This window comes from Agelaius phoeniceus, chromosome 36 (assembly GCF_051311805.1).
Source record: "Agelaius phoeniceus isolate bAgePho1 chromosome 36, bAgePho1.hap1, whole genome shotgun sequence".
In the NCBI taxonomy this organism is placed as follows: Eukaryota; Metazoa; Chordata; class Aves; order Passeriformes; family Icteridae; genus Agelaius; species Agelaius phoeniceus.
In genome coordinates, this window is record NC_135300.1 from 930,071 (window position 1) to 951,535 (window position 21,465).

At 63.1% G+C, this 21,465-nt stretch overlaps 1 protein-coding gene across 1 annotated transcript in view; it reads right to left on the reverse strand.

Annotated features, from left to right (window-relative positions):
- Positions 1-15,472, reverse strand: part of RYR1 (ryanodine receptor 1) — an 80,276-nt gene extending 64,804 nt beyond the window's left edge. Inside the window, 17 exon segments of the mRNA XM_077192878.1 lie at positions 451-584; positions 1,001-1,119; positions 1,722-1,817; positions 2,282-2,417; positions 3,464-3,650; positions 4,339-4,460; positions 4,888-5,052; positions 6,172-6,328; positions 6,869-6,943; positions 7,038-7,131; positions 7,236-7,329; positions 7,570-7,682; positions 8,435-8,513; positions 8,622-8,696; positions 11,389-11,493; positions 12,909-13,028; positions 15,428-15,472. Coding sequence (XP_077048993.1) covers positions 451-584; positions 1,001-1,119; positions 1,722-1,817; positions 2,282-2,417; positions 3,464-3,650; positions 4,339-4,460; positions 4,888-5,052; positions 6,172-6,328; positions 6,869-6,943; positions 7,038-7,131; positions 7,236-7,329; positions 7,570-7,682; positions 8,435-8,513; positions 8,622-8,696; positions 11,389-11,493; positions 12,909-13,028; positions 15,428-15,472 — 1,916 coding nt within the window.
- Positions 15,473-21,465: the final 5,993 nt, after the last annotated feature.

Genomic DNA, 21,465 nt, shown 5'->3' on the forward strand with positions numbered 1-21,465 from the left:
AGGACCTCCTCAGACATCCCCAAGTTCTTCTAGAAACATTTCAACAACTTCCAGGTGCACCTCAACCACCTCCAGACCACCCAAAACCCCCTAAAACCCCCATAACCCCCCTCCCCAGGATCCCCCCATCATCTGAAGCCCCCCCAGGATCCCCCAAAGTCCCCAAGTTCTTCTAGAAACATCTCAAGAACTTCCAGGAGTCCCCAAGCTCTTCTAGAAACATCTCAAGAACTTCCAGGAGTCCCCAAGTTCTCCTAGAAACATCTCAACAACTTCCAGGAGTCCCCAAGTTCTTCTAGAAACATCTCAAGATCTTCCAAGTGCACCTCAACCACCTCCAGGCTCCCCGAAAACCCCCGAAAACCCCCCAAGACCTCCCAAAAACCCCCCCAAAACCCCATAACTTCCCTCCCCCGGACCCCCAGGACCCCCAGGACCCCCAGGTCCCACCTGGTGACGTAGTTGACCATGCCGGTCTGCAGCAGCAGGTCGCGGCGGGGCAGGAGGTTCTCGGTGATCAGGTTCTGGTTGGAGCGCACGGCCACGGCATTGCAGACACACAGCGAGCACAGCACGTCCAGCACCTGCACGGGAGGGGACACCTGAGTGCACCTGGGGACAGCTGGGGACACACCTGGGCACAGCTGGGGACACCTGGGGACACACCTGAGTGCACCTGGGGACAGCTGGGGACAGCTGGGGGACACACCTGAGCGCACCGGGGAACAGCTGGGGACACACCTGAGTGCACCTGGGCACACCTGAGGACACACCTGAGAAAACCTGGGGATGCACCTGGGCACACCTGGGCACGGCTGGGGACAGCTGGGGACACAGCTAAGATACCTGGGGACACGCCCAGGCACACAACAGAGCACACACCTGAGCACACCTGGGCACACCCCTGAGCACACCTGGGCACACCCCTGAGGGCACACACCTGGGCACATTTGGGGACACCTGGGCACATCCCTGGGCACACCCCTGAGGGCACACGCACCTTGTGGTTGCGGCCGTGCTTGTCGAGCAGGCTGATGATGGATTTGATGTGGTTCTCCTGGATGATGTTCAGCACCTCGGGGCTCTCGATCAGCACGCAGTACAGCACCTCCAGGATACCTGGGCACCACAGACAGGGGGTCACAGCCATGGGAGGGACCCCAGACCCACCACAGGGACCCCAGACCCACAGAGGGGTCAGACCCACAGGGGGAGGTACCCCAGACCCACAGGAGGGACCCCAGACCCACAGGGGGAGGTACCCCAGACCCATGGGAAGGACCCCAGTACAGCATCTCCAGGATACCTGGGCACCACAGACAGGGGGTCACAGCCATGGGGGGACCCCAGACCCATGGGAGAATCTTCAGACCTACATGAGGGACCCCAGACCCACGGGAGGGACCCCAGACCCAGACCCACGGGAGGGACCCCAGACCCACAGGACAGACCCCAGACCAACAGGGAATCTTCAGTGCCCTGAAGATGCCCCACAGAAGCAGGACCAGCACCATGGGAACCCCAGCAGCCCCACAGCAAGGGGTCAGAGCCATAAGAGAGACCTCAGACCCATGGGAGGGACCCCAGACTCATGGAGAGACCCCAGCCCCACATAATCCTCCCCCAGCCCCACAGAAGGGTTCTCAGCCCCACAGGAGGTTTCTCAGCCCCAGAGGAGCCCCCCAGCCCCACAGAAGCCCCCCCAGGGCTGCCCCACTGACCCGAGGAGGCCTCCAGCCTGTCCAGTTTGCTGACCAGCCAGTCCAGGTTGGTGGAGAAGAGCGCGCAGTTGGCTCGGTTCCCCCGGATCAGCGAGGCTGGGGGGCACCGAGGGGTCAGGTCTGCCCCACGGGACCCACATCTGCCCCATGGCACCCACATCTGCCCCATGGTACCCACATCTGCCCCTTAGAACCGACATCTGCCCCATGGTACCCACATCTGCCCCATGGCATTAATATCTGCCCCATAGCACCCACATCTGCCCCATGGCACCCACATCTGCCCCATAGCATTGACATCTGCCCCATGGAACCCACATCTGCCACAGCATTGACATCTGCCCCCCAGCCTCCCATACCTGCCCCATAACCCCCCATACCTGCCCCATAACCCCCCATACCTGCCCCATAACCCCCATATCTACCCCATAACCCCCCATATCTGCCCCATAACCCCCATACCTGCCCCATAACCCCCATACCTGCCCCATAGCCCCCCATATCTGCCCCCCAGCCCCCATATCTGCCCCCCAGCCCCCCGTATCTGCCCCCAGCCCCACCCAGCAGCTCGTAGAGCAGGTTCACGATCTCCTTCCAGGCCGCCGCCGCCTCCTCGCCCGCGGCCTCCCCGAACTGCGCCGCGGTGCTGTAGGCGCTCAGGCGGTCGATGCAGCTCAGCACCAGCGTCAGCATCCCCTGTGGGCCGGGGAGAGACCCCCAAACTGGGACCCCCAAACTGGGACCCCCAAACTGCAACACCCACCCAGGGACCCCCAAACTGGCACCAGGGTCAGCATCCCCTGCGGGCCGGGGAGGGGGCGTCAGAGCCCCCCATGGGACCCCCAAACTGGGACCCCCACACTGGCACCAGGGTCAGCATCCCCTGCAGGCCGGGGAGAGACCCCCAAACTGGGACCCCCAAACTGCAACACCCACCCTGGGACCCCCAAACTGGCACCAGCGTCAGCATCCCCTGCGGGCCGGGGAGAGACCCCCACACTGGGACACCCAAACTGGGACCCCCAAACTGCAACACCCACCCTGGGAGCCCCCCTAAACATCCTGAGGCACCCCCAGCATCCTGGGACCCCCAAACTGGGACCCCCAAACTGGCACCAGGGTCAGCATCCCCTGTGGGCCGGGGAGGGGGCGTCAGAGCCCCCCATGGGACCCCCAAACTGGGACACCCACCCTGGGAGGCCCCAAACTGGGACCCCCAAACTGGCACCAGGGTCAGCATCCCCTGTGGGCCGGGGAGGGGGCGTCAGAGCCCCCCATGGGACCCCCAAACTGGGACACCCACCCTGGGAGGCCCCAAACTGGGACCCCCAAACTGGCACCAGGGTCAGCATCCCCTGCGGGCCAGGGGGGCTGTGAGACCCCCCCAGGACCCCCAAACTGGGGACCCCCCCCCCATTCTGTGACACCTCCGAGGACCTCCACAACCCCACTGCAACCTCCTGGATTTGGGGAGGGGTCCTGGGGGTTGCACCTCCTGCTGGAAGAGGCTCTGGCAGCCCCAAAATGCCCCCAAATTCCCCCTGTAGTTCAGGTTTAACCCCTCTAGCCCCAAGTTTAACCCCTCTAGCCCCGAGTTCAGCCCCTCTAACCCCAAGTTTAACTCCTCTAACCCCGAGTTTAACCCTTCTAACCCGGAGTTTAACCCCTCTAACCCCAAGTTTAACCCCTCTATCCCCGAGTTCAGCCCCTCCCGGGTTTGGGGGCGGTCCCGGGGGTCGCACCTCCTGCTGGAAGAGGCTCTGGCGGGCCCGCAGCGCCCTCAGGCGGCCCTGGCGCTGCTCGTGCCGCAGCTCGGCGGGCGGCGGCTCCAGGTACCCGATCAGGTCCCGCAGGCTCAGGATCACCCCCGCGATGGGCAGGGGGGGCGGCGGAGACCCCCGCGGGCGGCCCTGGAGGCTGTCCAGGCTCCTGGGGACGATAGAGGGGGGGATCAGACCATCAGAACCACCCTAAAACCACCCCCAAAACTCCCCAGGACTCCCCTGGACCACACTGGGACCCCCAGAGCAGATGGAGGCCCCGTAGAGCCCCATGGTGCTGAAGACCATCCCCAAACCCCCAGGATCCCCAGGTGTTTCTGACCCCCCCCAGGTGTTTCTGACCCCCCCCAGGAGGTTCTGACGCCCCCCAGGAACCCCCCAGGCCCCCCCAGACCTGATGAAGGCCCCGTAGAGCCCCATGGTGCTGAAGACCATCCCCAAACCCCCAGGATCCCCAGGATCCCGAGGTGTTTCTGACCCCCGCAGGTGTTTCTGACCCCTCCCAGGTGTTTCTGACCCCTCCCAGGTGTTTCTGACCCCCCCCAGGAGGTTCTGACACCCCCAGGCCCCCCCAGGCCCCCCAGACCTGATGAAGGCCCCGTAGAGCCCCATGGTGCTGAAGACCATCCCCAAACCCCCAGGATCCCCAGGTGTTTCTGACCCCCCCAGGTGTTTCTGACACCCCCCAGGAGCCCCCCAGGCCCCCCAGACCTGATGAAGGCCCCATAGAGCCCCGTGGTGCTGAAGACCATCCCCAAACCCCCAGGATCCCCAGGTGTTTCTGACCCCCCCAGGTGTTTCTGACACCCCCCAGGAGCCCCCCAGGCCCCCCAGACCTGATGAAGGCCCCGTAGAGCCCCGTGGTGCTGAAGACCATGCGAGCCGCCTGCGACTCCTGGCGCTGGGAACGGCTCAGGGTCAGCGCGTCGTCCATGTGCCCCTCCTGGTGCAGGATGGCCTGGGGGGGCAAAGGGGGGGTCACAGGGGTCCCTCAAACCCCAGAGACCCCCCTGAACCCACAGAGATCCCCCTGAACCCCGGAGACCCCCCCCAGGAACCCACCTCCCTCTTGAGCAGCCCGAGGCGCAGGGCCTTGGGGTCGGGGGCGGCGTTGGTGACCCAGAGGCCACTGGAGCTCTCAAAACCCCCTAAAACTCCCCAAAAACTCCCCCCCAGAGCCCCCCCAGCACATTTTAGGGACCCTAAAAGACCCCAAAGATCCTCCTAAACCCCAAAGACCCCAAACACTCCCCCAAAGACCCATCTAAGTGTCTCCTGGAGCTCTCGAAACCTCCAAAAACCCCCCAAAAAACTCCCCCTGCAGCCCCCTCCAATCCCCCCGGGGGTGGATTTTGGGGTGTCCCCCGGTGATTTTGGGGTCCCACCTTCCTCTTGAGCAGCCCGAGGCGCAGGGCCTTGGGGTCGGGGGCGGCGTAGGTGACCCAGAGGCCGCTGTTGCTGTGCTGCAGGAAGCACAAGGACTCCCCATATTTGATCTCGGGGGGCCCCATGCCCTCGATGTCCCTTTTTGGGGTCGTCTCCAGCTTCTCCTGTGGGGTCGGGGGGCACAGGGGGGGTCAGGAGGGTCTGGATGGGGACACGGAGTGGGGTGGGGTGGGATGGGGTGGGGTCAGGGTGGGGACCAGGAGAGGGTTGGGGACATCATGGGGACATTCCCAGGGACAGGGACCAGGACAGGGGCAGGGTGGGGATCAGGAAAGGGTTGGGGACATCATGGGGACATTCCAGAGATGTTGGAAATACGGAAGCAGAAGGTGGCCACGCTCACAGTGGGGACAAGGACAGGGACAGGGATGGGGACAGGGACTGGGAGCGGGTTGGGGACAGCTGGGATGGGGACAGGGATGGGGACAGGGACCAGGAGAGGGTTGGGGACACTCAGGTGTCACTCCCACCTTGGAGGCCCGGAAGCAGAAGGTGGCCACGCTCATGATGGGGACAAAGACGGGGACAGGGATAGGGACAGGGACCAGGAGCAGGTTGGGGACAGCTGGGATGGGGACAGGGATGGGGACAGGGACCAGGAGAGGGTTGGGGACACTCAGGTGTCACTCCCACCTTGGAGGCCCGGAAGCAGAAGGTGGCCACGCTCATGATGGGGACAAAGACGGGGACAGGGATAGGGACAGGGACCAGGAGCAGGTTGGGGACAGCTGGGATGGGGACAGGGATGGGGACAGGGACCAGGAGAGGGTTGGGGACACTCAGGTGACAGCCCCACCTTGGAGGCCCAGAAGCAGAAGGTGGCCATGCTCACGGTGGGGACAGGGACAGGGATGGGGACAGGGACCAGGAGGGGTCGGGGACACTCGGGTGACACTCCCACCTTGGAGGCCCGGAAGCAGAAGGTGGCCACGCTCACGGTGGGGACAGGGATGGGGACAGGGACAGGGACCAGGAGGGGTTGGGGACACTCAGGTGTCTCTCCCACCTTGGAGGCCCGGAAGCAGAAGGTGGCCACGCTCACGGTGGGGACAGGGATGGGGACAGGGATGGGGACAGGGACAGGGACCAGGAGGGGTTGGGGACACTCAGGTGTCACTCCCACCTTGGAGGCCCGGAAGCAGAAGGTGGCCACGCTCACGGTGGGGACAGGGATGGGGACAGGGACAGGGAAAAGGCTGGGGACACTCGGGTGTCTCTCCCACCTTGGAGGCCCGGAAGCAGAAGGTGGCCACGCGCGTGTTGGCCGCCGTGGCCTCCACCATGGCCAGCCCGGTGGCCTCGGTCAGCGCCAGGTAGCGGCCGGTGGTGACGTGGCGCAGGCGGAAGGGCTGTCCCCAACGCAGGTGGCTCCCGCTCCAGCTGAGGGACACAGGGAGGGGACACTGATGTCACCGGGGGGGGGGGGGGGGGGGGGTTGGGACACGGGGATGGGTCATGGGGACATGGGGGGGACACAGGGGACACAGGGATGGGGACACAAGGACATGGGGTGGCACAGATGTGGCACAGGGACATGGGATGACACAGGGGACATAGGGATGGGTCATGGGGACACAGGGACATGAGGACATGGGGGGGACACAGGAGATATGGGGATGGGTCATGGGGACACAGGGATGGGTCATGGGACCATGAAGTGACACAGGGGACACAGGCTGAGGCCATCCGGATGTGTCACAGGGACCTGGGGTGACACAGGGGACACAGGGATGGGGACACAAGGACATGGGGTGGCACAGGATGTGTCACAGGGCCATGGGGACACAAGACACAGGAACACATCTTGGGGGGGGACACGCCATGACCCCAGACCCCCCCTGGGACCCCAGAGAGTGTCCCCGGTGTCCCTGGGGGTGGTGACGCCCGTGTCACCCCCTGTCCCTTTGATGTCCCCCCTACCTGATGCGCAGGGGCTCCAGGCGCCACAGGGACCTGGCGTGGGCGCACACGGCGCCACCCTCGTAGTTGACAACGCTGCTGGGAGGTGACAAAGGTGGGGGGGGGGGTCACAGCCAGTTGGGGACCCCTCTGCACCCCAAATCTGGGGACAAACTGGGGACAGCCCCACCTGCGCTCCTCGCCCTGCTCAGGCGCCGTGGGGGTCAGGCACTCGTCCATGTGGCCGTGGAACAGGCGCAGGACGTGGCCGCCGGTGACAAACCCTGAGGGGACATTTTGGGGACAGGGCGGGGTCAGGGTGTTGGGGACACCCCAAAGGAGCCCCCCTCTCCCCACCCAGCCAAATTTGGGGTGCCCCAGGTGTCACCTTCCTCGGAGCCCGAGCAGATGGGGTTCATGTTCCACAGGGTCTGCATGAAGGAGGCGTCCACCTGGAGCTCCCCCGAGGCCGTGGAGAGGTGCTGGGACAGGTGGGACACAGGTGTGACACGGGTGGGACACAGGTGGGACACAGGTGGGACACGTAGCCCCAGGTGTCCCCAGGTGTCCCCAGTGTCCCCAGGTATCCCTCTGAGGACACGCTGACCAGGATCAGGTCAGGAGATCCCTGTGTCCCCCCTGTCCCTCTGTGTCCCCAGGTGTCCCCCCACGTCCCCAGGTGTCCCAGGTGTCCCCAGGTGTCCCCAGGTGTCCCCTCTCACCAGGTATCTCTCCGAGGACACGCTGACCAGGATCAGGTCGTCTCCCACCCGAACCTTCTCCCCCTCCGAGCGCTGTTTGGACGCCGGGTGCATTGTCCACCAGCACGCCTCACCTGGGGTGGGGGGCACCCCAAATCAGCACCCCAAAACACCCCAAAACAGCACCCCAAAACACCCCAGAACACCCCAAGTCAGCACCCCAAAACACCCCAAAACAGCACCCCAAAACACCCCAAAACAGCACCCCAAAACACCCCAAAGCACCCCAAATCAGCACCCCAAAACACCCCAAATCAGCACCCCAAAGCAGCACCCCAAAACACCCCAAATCAGCACCCCAGAACACCCCAGAACACCCCAAAGCAGCACCCCAAAACACCCCAAAACAGCACCCCAAAGCAGCACCCCAAAACACCCCAAAACAGCACCCCAAATCAGCACCCCAAAACAGCACCCCAAAGCAGCACCCCAAAACACCCCAAATCAGCACCCCAAAACACCCCAAAACACCCCAAATCAGCACCCCAAAACACCCCAAAACACCCCAAAGCAGCACCCCAAAACACCCCAAATCAGCACCCCAAAACAACACCCCAAATCAGCACCCCAAAGCACCCCAAATCAGCACCCTAAAACACCCCAAAGCACCCCAAATCAGCACCCCAAAGCACCCCAAATCAGCACCCCAGAACACCCCAAATCAGCACCCCAAAACACCCCAAATCAGCACCCCAAATCAGCACCCCAAAACACCCCAGAACACCCCAAAGCACCCCAAAACACCCCAGAACACCCCAAATCAGCACCCCCAAACCATTCCCTGCACCTGGAGGGAGCCCAGAAACCCTCGGGGTGCCCCCCGTACCTGCTGCGTCCCTCTGCAGCCCCACGTCGAAGGCCAGCTTGTCGGTGACCGAGCGGGACGTGGTCAGGCAGCTCAGGTACTGCAAGGGCGGGGGGGGACACGCGGTGATTGGGGGTCCCCAAAATCCCCGGAGCCCCCCAAAACCCTCCCAGCCCCCCCAGAGCCCCCCAGAGCCCCCCAGACTCACCATGCCGCTGTGGGAGTGTCTCAGCAGGATGGCGTGGCCGTAGAGCAGCGTCCGGTGTCCCCCACCCTGAGAGGACTTGGGGGGCACAGGGGGGTCAAGGAGGGGACCCCAAAATCCCCTGAGGCCTCCTGGACCCCCCAAAAAAACACCTTGAACCCCCAAAAAACCCCCTGTGGGTTCCGTGTTTCAGACACAGCTCCTTGTGCATCGCTGCCCCATGGTTTTGGGGTCTCCCTCTTGTTTTGGGGTCTCCCCTTATTTTGGGGTATCCCCCTTGTTTTGGAGTCCCCCCTTGTTTGGGGGTCTCCCCCTTATTTTGGGGTCCCCCCTTATTTTGGGGTCTCCCCCTTGATTCGGGGTCTCCCCCATTGTTTTGGGGCCCTCCCCTTATTTTGGGGTCTCCCCCTTGTTTTGGAGTCCCCTCTTGTTTTGGGGTCTCTCCCTTATTTTAGAGTCCCCTCTTGATTTGGGATCTCCCCCTTGTTTTTGGGTCTCCCTCTTGTTTTGGGGTCTCCCCTTTGTTTTGGGGTCTCCCCCTTGTTTTGGGGTCTCCCCATGTTGGGGTCTCCTGTGCATTGCACCCCCCTTGTTTTGGGGTGCACCGTGCCTTGGACCCCCCCTCATGTCAGGGTCCCCCTCATGGTGGGATCCCCCCCAAATTGAGGATTCCCCTGATAGTGGGGTCCCCAATTTCAGGATCCCACTCCCCACTGGGGTCACCCCTTATCAAGATCCCCAATTTTGGGGTCACCCCATGGAAATCCCCACAAATTTGGGGGTCCCACTTTTGCGATCCCCTTAATATTGAGGGTCTCCCTTTTTGGGGGCCCCCTCCCATATTGAGGTTTCCCTCAAGTTGGGATCCCAAATTTCAGGATCCCCCCAAAATGGGATCTCAAATTTAGGGGTCCCCCCAAATTGGGATCCCAAATTTCAGGGTCACCCCCATATTGAGGTTTCCCCCAAACTGGGATCCCAAATTTCAGGGTCACCCCACATCCAGCTCCCCGATTTTTTGGGATCCCCAGCAGATTTGGGATCCCCTTTTTGGGGTTCCCCCAGTGGATTTGAGATCCCCCTTTTGGGGTTCTCCCAAATTGGAATCCCAAATTTAGGGGTCACCCCACATCTGGCTCCCCAATTTTTTGGGATCCTTGGTGGATTTGGGATCCCCTTTTGGGGTCTCCCCTTTTTGGGGTCTCCCCATGCTCATGGGGGGATTTGGGATCCCCTTTTTGGGGTGTCCCCATGCTCATGGGGAGATTTGGGATCCCCTTTTTGGGGTCTCCCCTTTTTGGGGTCTCCCCATGCTCATGGGGGGATTTGGGATCCCCTTTTTGGGGTCCCCCCTTTTTTGGGGTCCCCCCATGCTCCTCCCCCCCGCGCTCACACTTTGGGGTCCATGCGGAATTTGGGGGGCTGTGGATGGATGGGACTGGGGGGGAAGGGGCACACCCGGACCCCTGGGTCCATGCGGGATGGGCAGAGCCCCCCCAAAATTTGGGGGGTGAGGAGGAAGAGGAGGAGGAGGAGGAGGAGGAGGAAGGGCGTGATGAAGATGAGGATGAGGATTTGGGGTCACCACACCACAGTGGCACCTACCCACTTATCCAGATCGACCCCCTGGGTGGGCGGGGGGAGAGAAGAGGGGGGGTCACGGGGGGGTTGGGACCCCCCCCCCAAAAAAACCACCAGGGACCCCCCAAAACCCCCCACCCCAAAAAGGACCCCAAAAACTGCTCAAGGAACCCCAGAATTACCCCAAAAACTCCTAAAGGAACCCCAGAATCTCCAGGTCTCTGCAGGATCCTAAACCCCCCCAAAAATGACCCCAAAATCTCCTCCAGGAACCCCACAGGATCCTAAACCCCCCAAAAATGACCCCAAAATCTCCTCCAGGAACCCCACAGGATCCTAAAACCCCCAAAAGGACCCCAAAAACCCCTCCAAGACCCCCAAACCCCACCCATGAACCCCCAAGGATCCTAAAACCCCTTGTGGGGTCCCCAAATCCCCTCTTAAGGACCCCAAATCCCCTCTAGTGCTCCCCAAATCCCCTTTGGGACCCCAGACCCACATCAAGGGCCCCCCAAATCCCCTCTAGTGCCCCTGAAATCCCCTGTGAGACCCCAGACCCACCTCCAGTGCCCCCCAAATCCCCTCTTAAGGACCCCAAACCACCTCCAGTGCCCTGTGGGACCGCCAAATCCCCTCTTAGACACCCCAAACCACCTCTAGTGCCCCCCAAATCCCCTGTGGGACCCCAGACCCACCTCAAGGGCCCCCCAAATCCTTTCTTGGAGACCTCAAACCACCTCTAGAGCTCCCCAAATCCCCTGTGGGACCCCAGACCCACCTCGAGGGCCCCCCAAATCCCCTCTAGTGCCCCCCAGATGCCCTGTGGGACCCCAGACCCACCTCCAGTGCCCCCCAGATGCCCTGTGGGACCCCAGACCCACTTCCAGTGTCCCCCAAATCCCCTCTAGCACGCCCTAAATCCCCAGTAGGACCCCAGACCCACCTCCAGTGCCCCCCAAACCCCCAGTGGGAGCCCAGACCCACCTCCAGTGCCCCCCAAACCCCCAGTGGGAGCCCAGACCCACCTCCAGTGCCCCCCAAACCCCCAGTGGGAGCCCAGACCCACCTCCAGTGCCCCCCAAACCCCCAGTGGGAGCCCAGACCCACCTCCAGTGCCCCCCAAAACCCCTGTGGAACCCCAGACCCACCTCCAGTGCCCCCCAAAACCCCTGTGGAACCCCAGACCCACCTCGCTGCCGATGTCGGAGCTGTTGGCCAGCATCTCCTGCAGCGCCCGCACCGACAGCGACTGCTCCAGCACGAAGCAGCACACGGCCAGGTCAGGGGGGACATTCTGGGGACACAGAGAGGGGGACAGGGTCAGGGGGACATTCTGGGGACAGAGAGGGGTCAGGGGGGACATTCTGGGGACACAGAAAGGGGGACAGGGTCAGGGGGACATTGTGGGGACACAGAAAGGGGGGTCAGGGGACATTGTGGGGACACAGAAAGGGGGACAGGGTCAGGGGGACATTCTGGGGACACAGAAAGGGGGACAGGGGTCAGGGGGACATTCTGGGGACACAGAAAGGGGGACAGGGGTCAGGGGGACATTCTGGGGACAGAGAGGGGTCAGGGGGACATTCTGGGGACACAGAAAGGGGGACAGGGTCAGGGGGGACATTCTGGGGACAGAGGGGGACAGGGTCAGGGGGACATTCTGGGGACACAGAGAGGGGGACAGGGTCAGGGGGACATTCTGGGGACACAGAAAGGGGGACAGGGTCAGGGGACATTCTGGGGACACAGAAAGGGGGACAGGGGTCAGGGGGACATTCTGGGGACAGAGGGGGACAGGGTCAGGGGGACATTCTGGGGACACAGAAAGGGGGACAGGGTCAGGGGACATTCTGGGGACAGAGGGGGACAGGGTCAGGGGGACATTCTGGGGACACAGAAAGGGGGACAGGGTCAGGGGGGACATTCTGGGGACAGAGGGGGTCAGGGTCAGGGGGACATTCTGGGGACACAGAAAGGGGGACAGGGTCAGGGGGGACATTCTGGGGACACAGAAAGGGGGGTCAGGGGGGACATTCTGGGGACAGAGGGGGACAGGGTCAGGGGGGACATTCTGGGGACAGAGGGGGGTCAGGGGACATTGTGGGGACACAGAAAGGGGGACAGGGTCAGGGGGACATTGTGGGGACACAGAAAGGGGGGACAGGGGGGACATTCTGGGGACACAGAAAGGGGGACAGGGTCAGGGGGGACATTCTGGGGACACAGAAAGGGGGGTCAGGGGGGACATTCTGGGGACAGAGGGGGACAGGGTCAGGGGGACATTCTGGGGACAGAGAGGGGTCAGGGGGGACATTCTGGGGACACAGAAAAGGGGGGACAGGGTCAGGGGGACATTCTGGGGACAGAGGGGGACAGGGTCACGGGGACATTCTGGGGACACAGAAAAAGGGGGACATTGTGGGGACAGAGGGGGACAGGGTCAGGGGGACATTCTGGGGACACAGAAAAGGGGGTCAGGGGTGATGGGGGACCCCTAAATTTTGGGGTTTGGTTTCTCTTAGAAGCGTTTGAGGCCGTGTTTTGTGTTCAGATATCCCAGCCCCTAAATCCTCCCTCAGATGCCCAAAACCCCCCAAAATCCCCCCAAATCCCCCAAACTTGGGGTCTCCCGGGGTCCCCCCAGCCTCCCAGGAATTCTGGGGGTCTCCCCGAATTCTGGGGGTCTCCCCAAGGCGGGGAGGGTCTGACCTGTGCATTAGAGGTGGGCTCCAGGGAGCACAGGCGGTTCCCAAAGCCCTCGACCGACAGGCAGAGCTTGAGCTGCTCCTTCAGCAGCGTCGTGGTGCACTGCAGGACCACCTCATCATCCTGGGGGAAAACCGGGCTTCAGCACCCCAAAATATCCCCAGAACACCCCAAAATATCCCCAGAACACCCCAAAATACCCATCAGAAATCAAAACAACAAACCAGCACCCTAAAACACCCCTCAGAACACCCAAAAAACCCCATTATGTCCCTATGGGGTGGGGTGGCACTGCAGGACCACCTCATCATCCTGGGGGAAAACCGGGCTTCAGCACCCCAAAATATCCCCAGAACACCCCAAAATATCCCCAGAACACCCCAAAATACCCATCAGAAATCAAAACAACAAACCAGCACCCTGAAACACCCCTCAGAACACCCAAAAAATCCCATTATGTCCCTATGGGGTGGGGTGGCACTGCAGGACCACCTCATCATCCTGGGGGGAAACTGGGGTTCAGCACCCCAAAATATCCCCAGAACACCCCAAAATATCCCCAAAATACCTCAAAATATCCACCAGAAAACCAAACTATCCCCAGAAAACCAAAAAATCACAGAAAACCAAAAAAAAATCTCATTATGTCCCTATGGGGTGGGGTGGCACTGCAGGACCACCTCGTCGCCCTGAGGTGAAAAATTGGGGTTCAGCACCCCAAAATATCCCCAAAATACCCCAAAATGAAACCCCAAAATCACTGCAGGAGCAGCTCATCCTCCGGGAGGCAGACTGGGGGTTCAGTACCCCAAAATATTCCCAGAATCTCAAAATATCCCCCCAAAACGATCCCCAGAATCCCAAAATACTCCCAGGATGCCAAAATATCCCCCCAAAATATCCTCAGAACCCCAAAATATCCCCCAAAATCAGGATGCCTTGGATACCCCCAAACCCTTTTTTGGGGGTATCAGGACCCCCTGGGTACCCCCAAACCCTTTTTGGGGGTATCAGGACCCCCTGGGTACCCCCAAACCCTTTTTTGGGGGGAGTCATGACCCCTTGGGTGCCCCCAAATTTTATGGGAGGGTGTCAGGACCCCTGGGTGTCCCCCAAATCCTTTTTTGGGGGGTCAGGACACCCTCTGAGTACCCCAAAACCCTTTTTTGGGGGGGGTCACGACCCCTTGGGTACCCCCAAATTTTATAGGGGGGGGTCAGGACCCCCTGGGTACCCCCAAATTTTATGGGGGGGGGGGTCAGGACCCCCTGGGTGCCCCCAAACCCTTTTTTGGGGGTTTAGGACCCCTCTTTCCTCCCCCCCCCCCCCCCCCAAGGAGTTGGGCTCCCCCTCCCCCTCCCCCACCTGCTCCCATCACTCGGGCCCCCCCCCCCCCCGAAATTGGGGGTGGGGGAGGGGCAGATTCCACCCGCGGGCCGGGGATGCCATGGGAGGGGACTGGGGGGGGAGGGGCGGCTCCGTGACTCAGTTTCCCCCTCCCCAAAAATCCCCCAAAATCTGCTGAGCTCAGCATTTCCCCCCTCCCCCCATGCCCAAGGTCACCCCTTCGCCCCCTCCCCCCCCCCCCCAGTCTCATTTTGAGGCCAAACTGGGAGAAACTGGGACAGAACAACTGGGACGCCCCTCCCCCATCCGCCCCCCCTTCCCGACCCCCCTGGGGGGGATCTGGTGTCGCCCCTCCCCCCCCCAGCAGCTGCTCCCCCTCCTCACCCCCCCCCCCCCGTGTTGCTTTTTTGGGAGCCCGGAACAGGTGGGGGGAGGGGTGGGGTGACCCCCCCCCTTCCCAGGGCTCCTCCCAGTTCATCCCAGTTCATCCCAGTATCCCCACTTTCCCTCCCCAATATCTCCCAGTATCCCCAGTTTCCCTCCCCAGTATCTCTCAGTATCCCCAGTTTCCCTCCCCAACATCTCCCAGTATCCCCAGTTTTCCTCCCCAGTCCATCCCAGTATCTCCCAGTATCCCGTTTCCCTCCCCAGTATCTCCCAGTATCCCGTTTCACTCCCCAGTCCATCCCAGTATCTCCCAGTATCCCCCAATAGCTCTTTGTATTCCCAGTCCCCCTCCAAGTTCATCCCAGTATCTCCCAGTCCTCCCAGTTCCCTCTCCCAGTTCCCTCTCCCAGTCCCCCCAGTTTCCTCTCCCAGTATCCCCAGTTCTGCTCCTCAAATCCTCCCAGTTTCCTCCCAGTATCCCCCCCAATTTCTCCCAGTTTCCCTTTCCCAGTTTCCCCCAGTATCTCCCAGTATCCCCCTGAATTTTCCCCAGTTTCCTCCCAGTCCTCTCACTTTCCCCTCCCAGTGTTCTCCCCAATTTCTCCCAGTTCTCTCCCAGTATCGCCCCCAATTTCTCCGTTTGTTCCCAATATTCCCCCCGAATTTCTCCCAGTTTCCTCCCAGTATCTCCCCCAATTTCTCCCAGTTTCCTCCCAGTATCCCCTCCCAATTTCTCCCAGTATCTCCCAGTATCCCCCAGTATCTCCCAGTATCTCCCAGTTCCTCACCGTCCGCAGGAACTGCACATCGTCCTCTCCTTCCCCCTCAGCCATGGCCGCGGGGGTTTTGGGGGTCCCGGCTGAAGTTTGGGGGGTCCCGAGCCCAGTTCAGGGGGTCCCGGGTGAAGTTCGGGGATTCCCGGGTGGTCTCAGGGGGTCCCGTCCCGCCCCCCCCCCGCGGGTGTCACCGATCGTGTCCCCCCCGGTGTCGCGAGGGCTGGCGGTGACACCTGCGGCCCCTCCCCCACCCGTGACGTGAGGGGGGAGGGTCCGGGGGGGGGGAGGGGGCGGGAAACTGAGGCACGGACCCCCCTTTTGTCACCTGGGGGGGAAACTGAGGCACGGACCCCCCCCTTTTGTCACCTGGAGGGGGAAACTGAGGCACGGACCCCCCCTTTGTCACCCAGAGCGGGAAACTGAGGCACGGACCCCTCCTCATATCACCTGCAGGGGGAAACTGAGGCACGGAATCCCCCTCATGTCACCTGCAGGGGGAAACTGAGGCACGGAATCCCCCTCTTGTCACCTGCAGGGGGAAACTGAAGCACGGGATCCCCCCTTTGTCACCTGGGGGGGGGAAACTGAGGCACGGACCCCTCCCAATGTCACCTGGAGGGGGAAACTGAGGCACAGACCCCTCCTCATGTCACCTGCAGGGGGAAACTGAGGCACGGACCCCTCCCAATGTCACCTGGAGGGGGAAACTGAGGCACGGACCCCTCCTCATGTCACCTGCAGGGGGAAACTGAGGCACGGACCCCTCCCAATGTCACCCAGAGGTGGAAACTGGAGGCAAGGACCATTCCAATCGTCCCCAACACTGGGGGATGAGGCCTCTGGCCTTTTAAGAGGAGGGGTCCCCACATTTCAGCCCAACACAGCCCGATGTTTTCGGAGGAGCGATTTTAGGAGCCATTCCACCTCCCTGACCCTCCTCCGGGTGGAATTTGAGGGCGGCTCACCGTGAAAATCCAGGCAGAGGAGATCTCAGAGCAGCATCCCCCAAAGTTCTCCACAGGCTCTCCAGAGCTCCTTGGTGTGAAGACCCCAAACCCCTCAGAGCACCCCTGAATCCCTCAGCATCCCCTGAGGCCCCTTAGTGACCCTCCAAATCCCCTCAGGTGACCCAAACCTCTCCTTTTCCCCTCACATTTTCCATCCTTTTCTCCCCTCACGTTTCCCTTTCTTTTCCCGTCACATTTTCCCCCCTTCTCCCCTCCCTCACGATTCCCCCCCTTTTCTCCCCTCGCCATTTTCCCTCACGTTTCCCCGCCCTTTCCCCCTCACGTTTCCCCGCCCTTTTCTCCCCTCACATTTCCCTCTCTTTCCCCCTCCCATTTCTCTCTCTCCTCCCCTCACATTTCTTTCTCTCTCTTCTCCCCTCACGATTCCCGCCCTTTCCCCCTCGTGTTTCGCCGCCATTTTCCCCCTCACGTTTCCCCGCCCATTTCTCCCCTCACGGTTTCCGCCCATTTCTCCCCTCACGTTTCCCGCTTTTTTCCCCTCACGATTCCCTTTCTTTTCCCCTCACGTTTCTCTCTCTTCTCCCCTCACATTTCCCTCTCTTTTGCTCTCACATTTCCCCCCCCTTTTCTCCCCTCATGTTTCCCCGCCATTTTCCCCCTCACGTGTCCCCGCCATTTTCCCCTTCACATTTCCCTGTCCGTTTCTCCCTTCACGTTTTCCATCCTTTTCTCCCCTCTCGTTTCCCGCCCTTTTCTCCCCTCGCGTTTCCCCACCATTTTCTCTCCTTGATTTAAACCTTAGAATGACGGCATAAGGAGATTCCCTCTCAATTTAGAGCCCTAAATAAAATAATGCGTAAAGAAGGTCTTCCCTCAATCTTGACCCTAAAACTGGTGAAAAAGGGGAGTGGTTCAGGGGGTCCCAGGGATGTTATGGGAATCCCTCGAGGTTTAGGGGGACCCAGGGGTTGTTTAGGGGTCCCAGGGGTGCTTTAGGGAGTCACAGGGGTGATTTGGGGATCACAGGAGATATTTGGGGGGTCCTAGGGGTGATTTTGGGGTTTGGGGAGGGGGTTAGGGGGTTCCAGGGGTGGTTTAGGGGGTTATGGGGAGGTTTAAGGGGTCCTAGGGGTGGTTTAGGGGGTTATGGGGAAGTTTGGGAGGTCCCAGGGGTGATTTTGGGAGTCCTGGGGGTGGTTTAGGGGGCAATGTGGGGGATTTAGGGGTTCCCGGGGTGATTTAGGGGGTTATGGGGAGGTTTTGGGGGTCCCGGGGGTGGTTTGGAGCAAGTTTTGGGGGGTCCCCGAGGTCTCTCCCCCCCATCCCGGCCTCGGGCCCGGCTCCATCCCACGGGAATTTCTGCTGATTGCCCCAAATTCCCGGAATTCCCCGGGGGGGGGGCAGGACAAGGACCCCCCTTGTCCGGCGGCTGCGTGGGGGGGAGGGGGGATTCCAAAAAAAGGGGGGGGGTCCCCGAGCTGGGGGTGGGGGGGACGCGGAGCCAGCGGCAGAGCAGCAACGCAGCGGGAAGGTGAGGAGGGGAACTTGGGGTGAGGGCTGCGAAAAAGGGGCTGGGATGGGCTTTAGGGGGGATTTGGGGGGATTTGATGGGGTTTAGAGGGGATTTGGGGGGATTCGATGGGATTTGGGGGCTGTGGTTTGGTTTGGGGGGCTTTAATGAAGTTTGGGGGTGCAGTGGGAGAGATTTCGGTGGCTGTGATTGGGTTTGGGGAGGATTTGGGGGGCTCTGATGGAGGTTGGGGGGATTTTGGGGGGATTTGGGAGACTGTAGTGGGGTTTGGGGTGCAATGGGGGGATTTGGGGGGCTGTAATGGAGTTTGGGGGCTGCAATGAGCATTTTGGGGTCTCTGCGCCCCTTTTCCAGGACCCATCACCACCAACCTCTGCTCGTTCCCCCCGAGACCCCCCAAAAGAGGGACCCCCCACCATGGAGGTGAGGAGGGGTCTGCAGGGGGGGGGGACCCGGGGCTGGGGAGGGGTCACCGAGGGAGATCCCCCCCCCCTCAATGTCCCCCTGTGCCCCCTCCCATGCAGGAGGTGCTGGAGCTGGGCCCGGGCGCTGAATTGGGGAGGGGGCTCCGCCTGGCCCGCGACAGCCATGGGGTCTACGTGGCCGAGGCCCCCAAATCCCTGCGGCTGCGCCAGGGTGAGCGCACTGGGGACACTGGGGGACACTGGGGACACTGGGAGGCACTGGGGGGACTGGGGGGACTGGGAGGGGACACTGGGAGGCACTGGGGGGGGACACTGGGAGGCACTGGGGGGACATGGGGGGGCACTGGGGGTGACAAGGTGACACTGGGGGTGACAATGTGACACCGGGGGTGGCACTGGTGGCACTGGGGGTGGCACTGGTGACATTGGGGGTGGCTCAGGGGTGGCACTGGGGGTGACACGGCGCCCCCCGGGCCGTCCCACCCGTGTCCCCGCAGGTGACCGTGTCCTGGGGGTGAGGGTCTCCTTCGAGGGCGCGTCCCCCGAGGCCGTGGGGCGGCTGCTGGAGGGGGCCGGGGGCTGCCGCGTGTCCCTGCACCTGCGCCGGGGCACCCCCGGCACCCCCGAGGGACAGCGGGACGGCACCGCCAGAATGGTGAGAGACCCCCACGGTTTGGGGGTCCCTGTGGATGGGGGGGGTCCCTGTGGATGGGGGGGTCCCTGTGGATGGGGGGTCCCTGTGGATGGGGGGGTCCCTGTGGAAGGGGGGATCCCTATAGATGTGAGTCCCTATAGATGAGGGGGTGTTTGTGGGTCCCTATGGATGGGGGGTGGTCCCTATGGATGGGGGGTGGTCCCTATGGATAGAGGGTGAGGTTTTGGGGTGTTTGGGGGTCCCTGTGGATGGGTTTGGGGGTGTTTGGGGCTCCCTGTGGGTGGGTTTGGGGGCGTTTGGGGGTCCCTGCAGATGCAGAATGGCGTGTGGAGGGTCCCTATGGATGTGGGGTGGGGTTTTGGGGTGTTTGGGGCTCCCTGTGGGTGCAGAATGGTTTTTGGGGTGTCGGGGCTCCCTGTGGATGGGTTTGGGGATGGTTTTTGGGCTGTCGGGGCTCCCTGTGGATGGGTTTGGAGATGGTTTTTGGGGTGTCGGGGCTCCCTGTGGATGGATTTCGGGGTGTTTGTGGGTTTGGGGATGGTTTTTGGGGTGTCGGGGCTCCCTGTGGATGGGTTTGGGAGTGTTTATGGCTTTGGGGATGGTTTTTGGGGTGTCGGGGCTCCCTGTGGATGGATTTGGGGATGGTTTTTGGGGTGTCGGGGCTCCCTGTGGATGGGTTTGGGGATGGTTTTTGGGGTGTCGGGGCTCCCTGTGGATGGGTTTGGGGGTGTTTGTGGGTTTGGGGATGGTTTTTGGGCTGTCGGGGCTCCCCACACCGCCCTGTCCCCCCAGCCCATGGCGATGCCCACGGCCCCCAAGAAGCCGCCCGCAGCGCCGCCCGTCCCTCCCGCCGCCGCCGCCGCCGCCCCGGTCTCGGTGGAATTGGCCCTTCCCAAGCTCCCGAAGCTTCCGAAGCCGCGCGGCGCCCCCGGCGCGGTGCCCCCGGTGCCCCCGGAGCCGCCGCGGCCCCGCCTGACCGTGCGGGAAGCGGCCGCGGCCCGGCCGCCGCCCCCGGAGCCGCCCGAGCCCGGCTCCCGCATCCCGGCCGTGGAGCTGGCGGCTCCCAAGGCCCCCCTGGGGCTGAGCCCACCCCCGTGGGCGAAGGGGGGCCCGGCCACGACCCCCGCCGGCGCCGGAGGAGATGAGGAGGGGGCTCGGGGCGCATTCCCGGCGCTCCGCGTCCCCTCCGTGCCCATCGACGTGCCCAAAGCCGCCGTGGAGCTGGTGCCGGAGCTCGGCCGCGCCGGCCCGGAGCCCCCCGGCAGCCCCCCGGACTCGGCCTCCAGGTTTGCCGAGGGGCTGCGGAAGCTCGGCCGGGAGCTGGAGGCTCCGGCGGTGGAAATCGCCCCCAAGCCCCCCAAATTCCGCCTGCCCCGTCTCGGGTGGGCGCTGGCCAAGCTGCGGGAGGGCGGCGGGACCCCCCCTCCGCCGTCGCCCCCCGGGATCGCCATTCCCAGCGTGGAGCTGGATCTGGGCGCCGTGGGAGACGCCGGGGCCAAGCTGAAGGTCCCCAAATTGTCGCTGGCGCCGTTCGGTGACATCGAGGATGGTCCCCGCTTCGGGGTCGGGGCCGCTCCGGGCTCTCCCCGGCTCCGCGCCCCGCGCTTCGGCATCGCGGCGGCGGCGCTGCCCAAATTCGGGGGCTCCAGCCCCGACCTCCGCCCCGGGGGGGTCCCCAAAGCGCCCCCGAAGCGGGGGGGCAGCGCCGAGAGCCTGAGCCTGGGCTGGACGGCACCGGAGCCCCCCGGGACGCTCCGCTCCAGACCCAAATCTCGGGGCGCTTCGGCGCCGCCGTGGCCGCCCCGGATCCCCATCCCCGCCGTGGGGTTCGCCCTGCCGGGACCGGAACCGGCACCGGCCCCGGCACCGGAGCGCCCCGAGGCCCGCCGGGCTCCGGAACCGCCGGTGCTGAAGGTTCCGGTTCTGGAGCTGGCGCCGCCGGGCTTGGACGGCACCGCGGAGCCCCCCGGGCGCCGCTTTGGGGTGAAACTGCCCAAATTCGGGGCTGGCTCCTCCGCGGGCGGCGCGGGACCCTCCGGGAGGATGAGGAGGGGCGGCTCCAAGGCGGCGCCCGAGGAAGGCGGAGCCGCCCGCGATGGGAACCCCCGGCGGCGCCGATGGGTGCCCAGGGTGGGTTTCAGCCCCGGGGGGGCCTCTCCGGAGCCCCCCAAGGTGGGGAGGATGCGGTTCCCCGATGTGGAGCTGTGCCCCGGGGACCCCCAAAGCCCCGGGCTCGGGGGCGTCTCCTCCCGCTGCGATCCCGGGGGGCTCCGGGCTGAGGGGACCCCCAAATTCCAGCTGCCGCAGCTGGTGCTGAGCCCCCAAATCTGTGGAGAGCCGTGAGCCCCCGTTCCAGCCGGGGGGGGCTTTGGGGACCTCCCAAAAGCGGTGACTGAGCTCCCCCAGACCCTCTCTAACTCCCTCCATCCTTCCCAAATTCCTAATCCAGCTTTTATTTTTTTTTTCGGGGG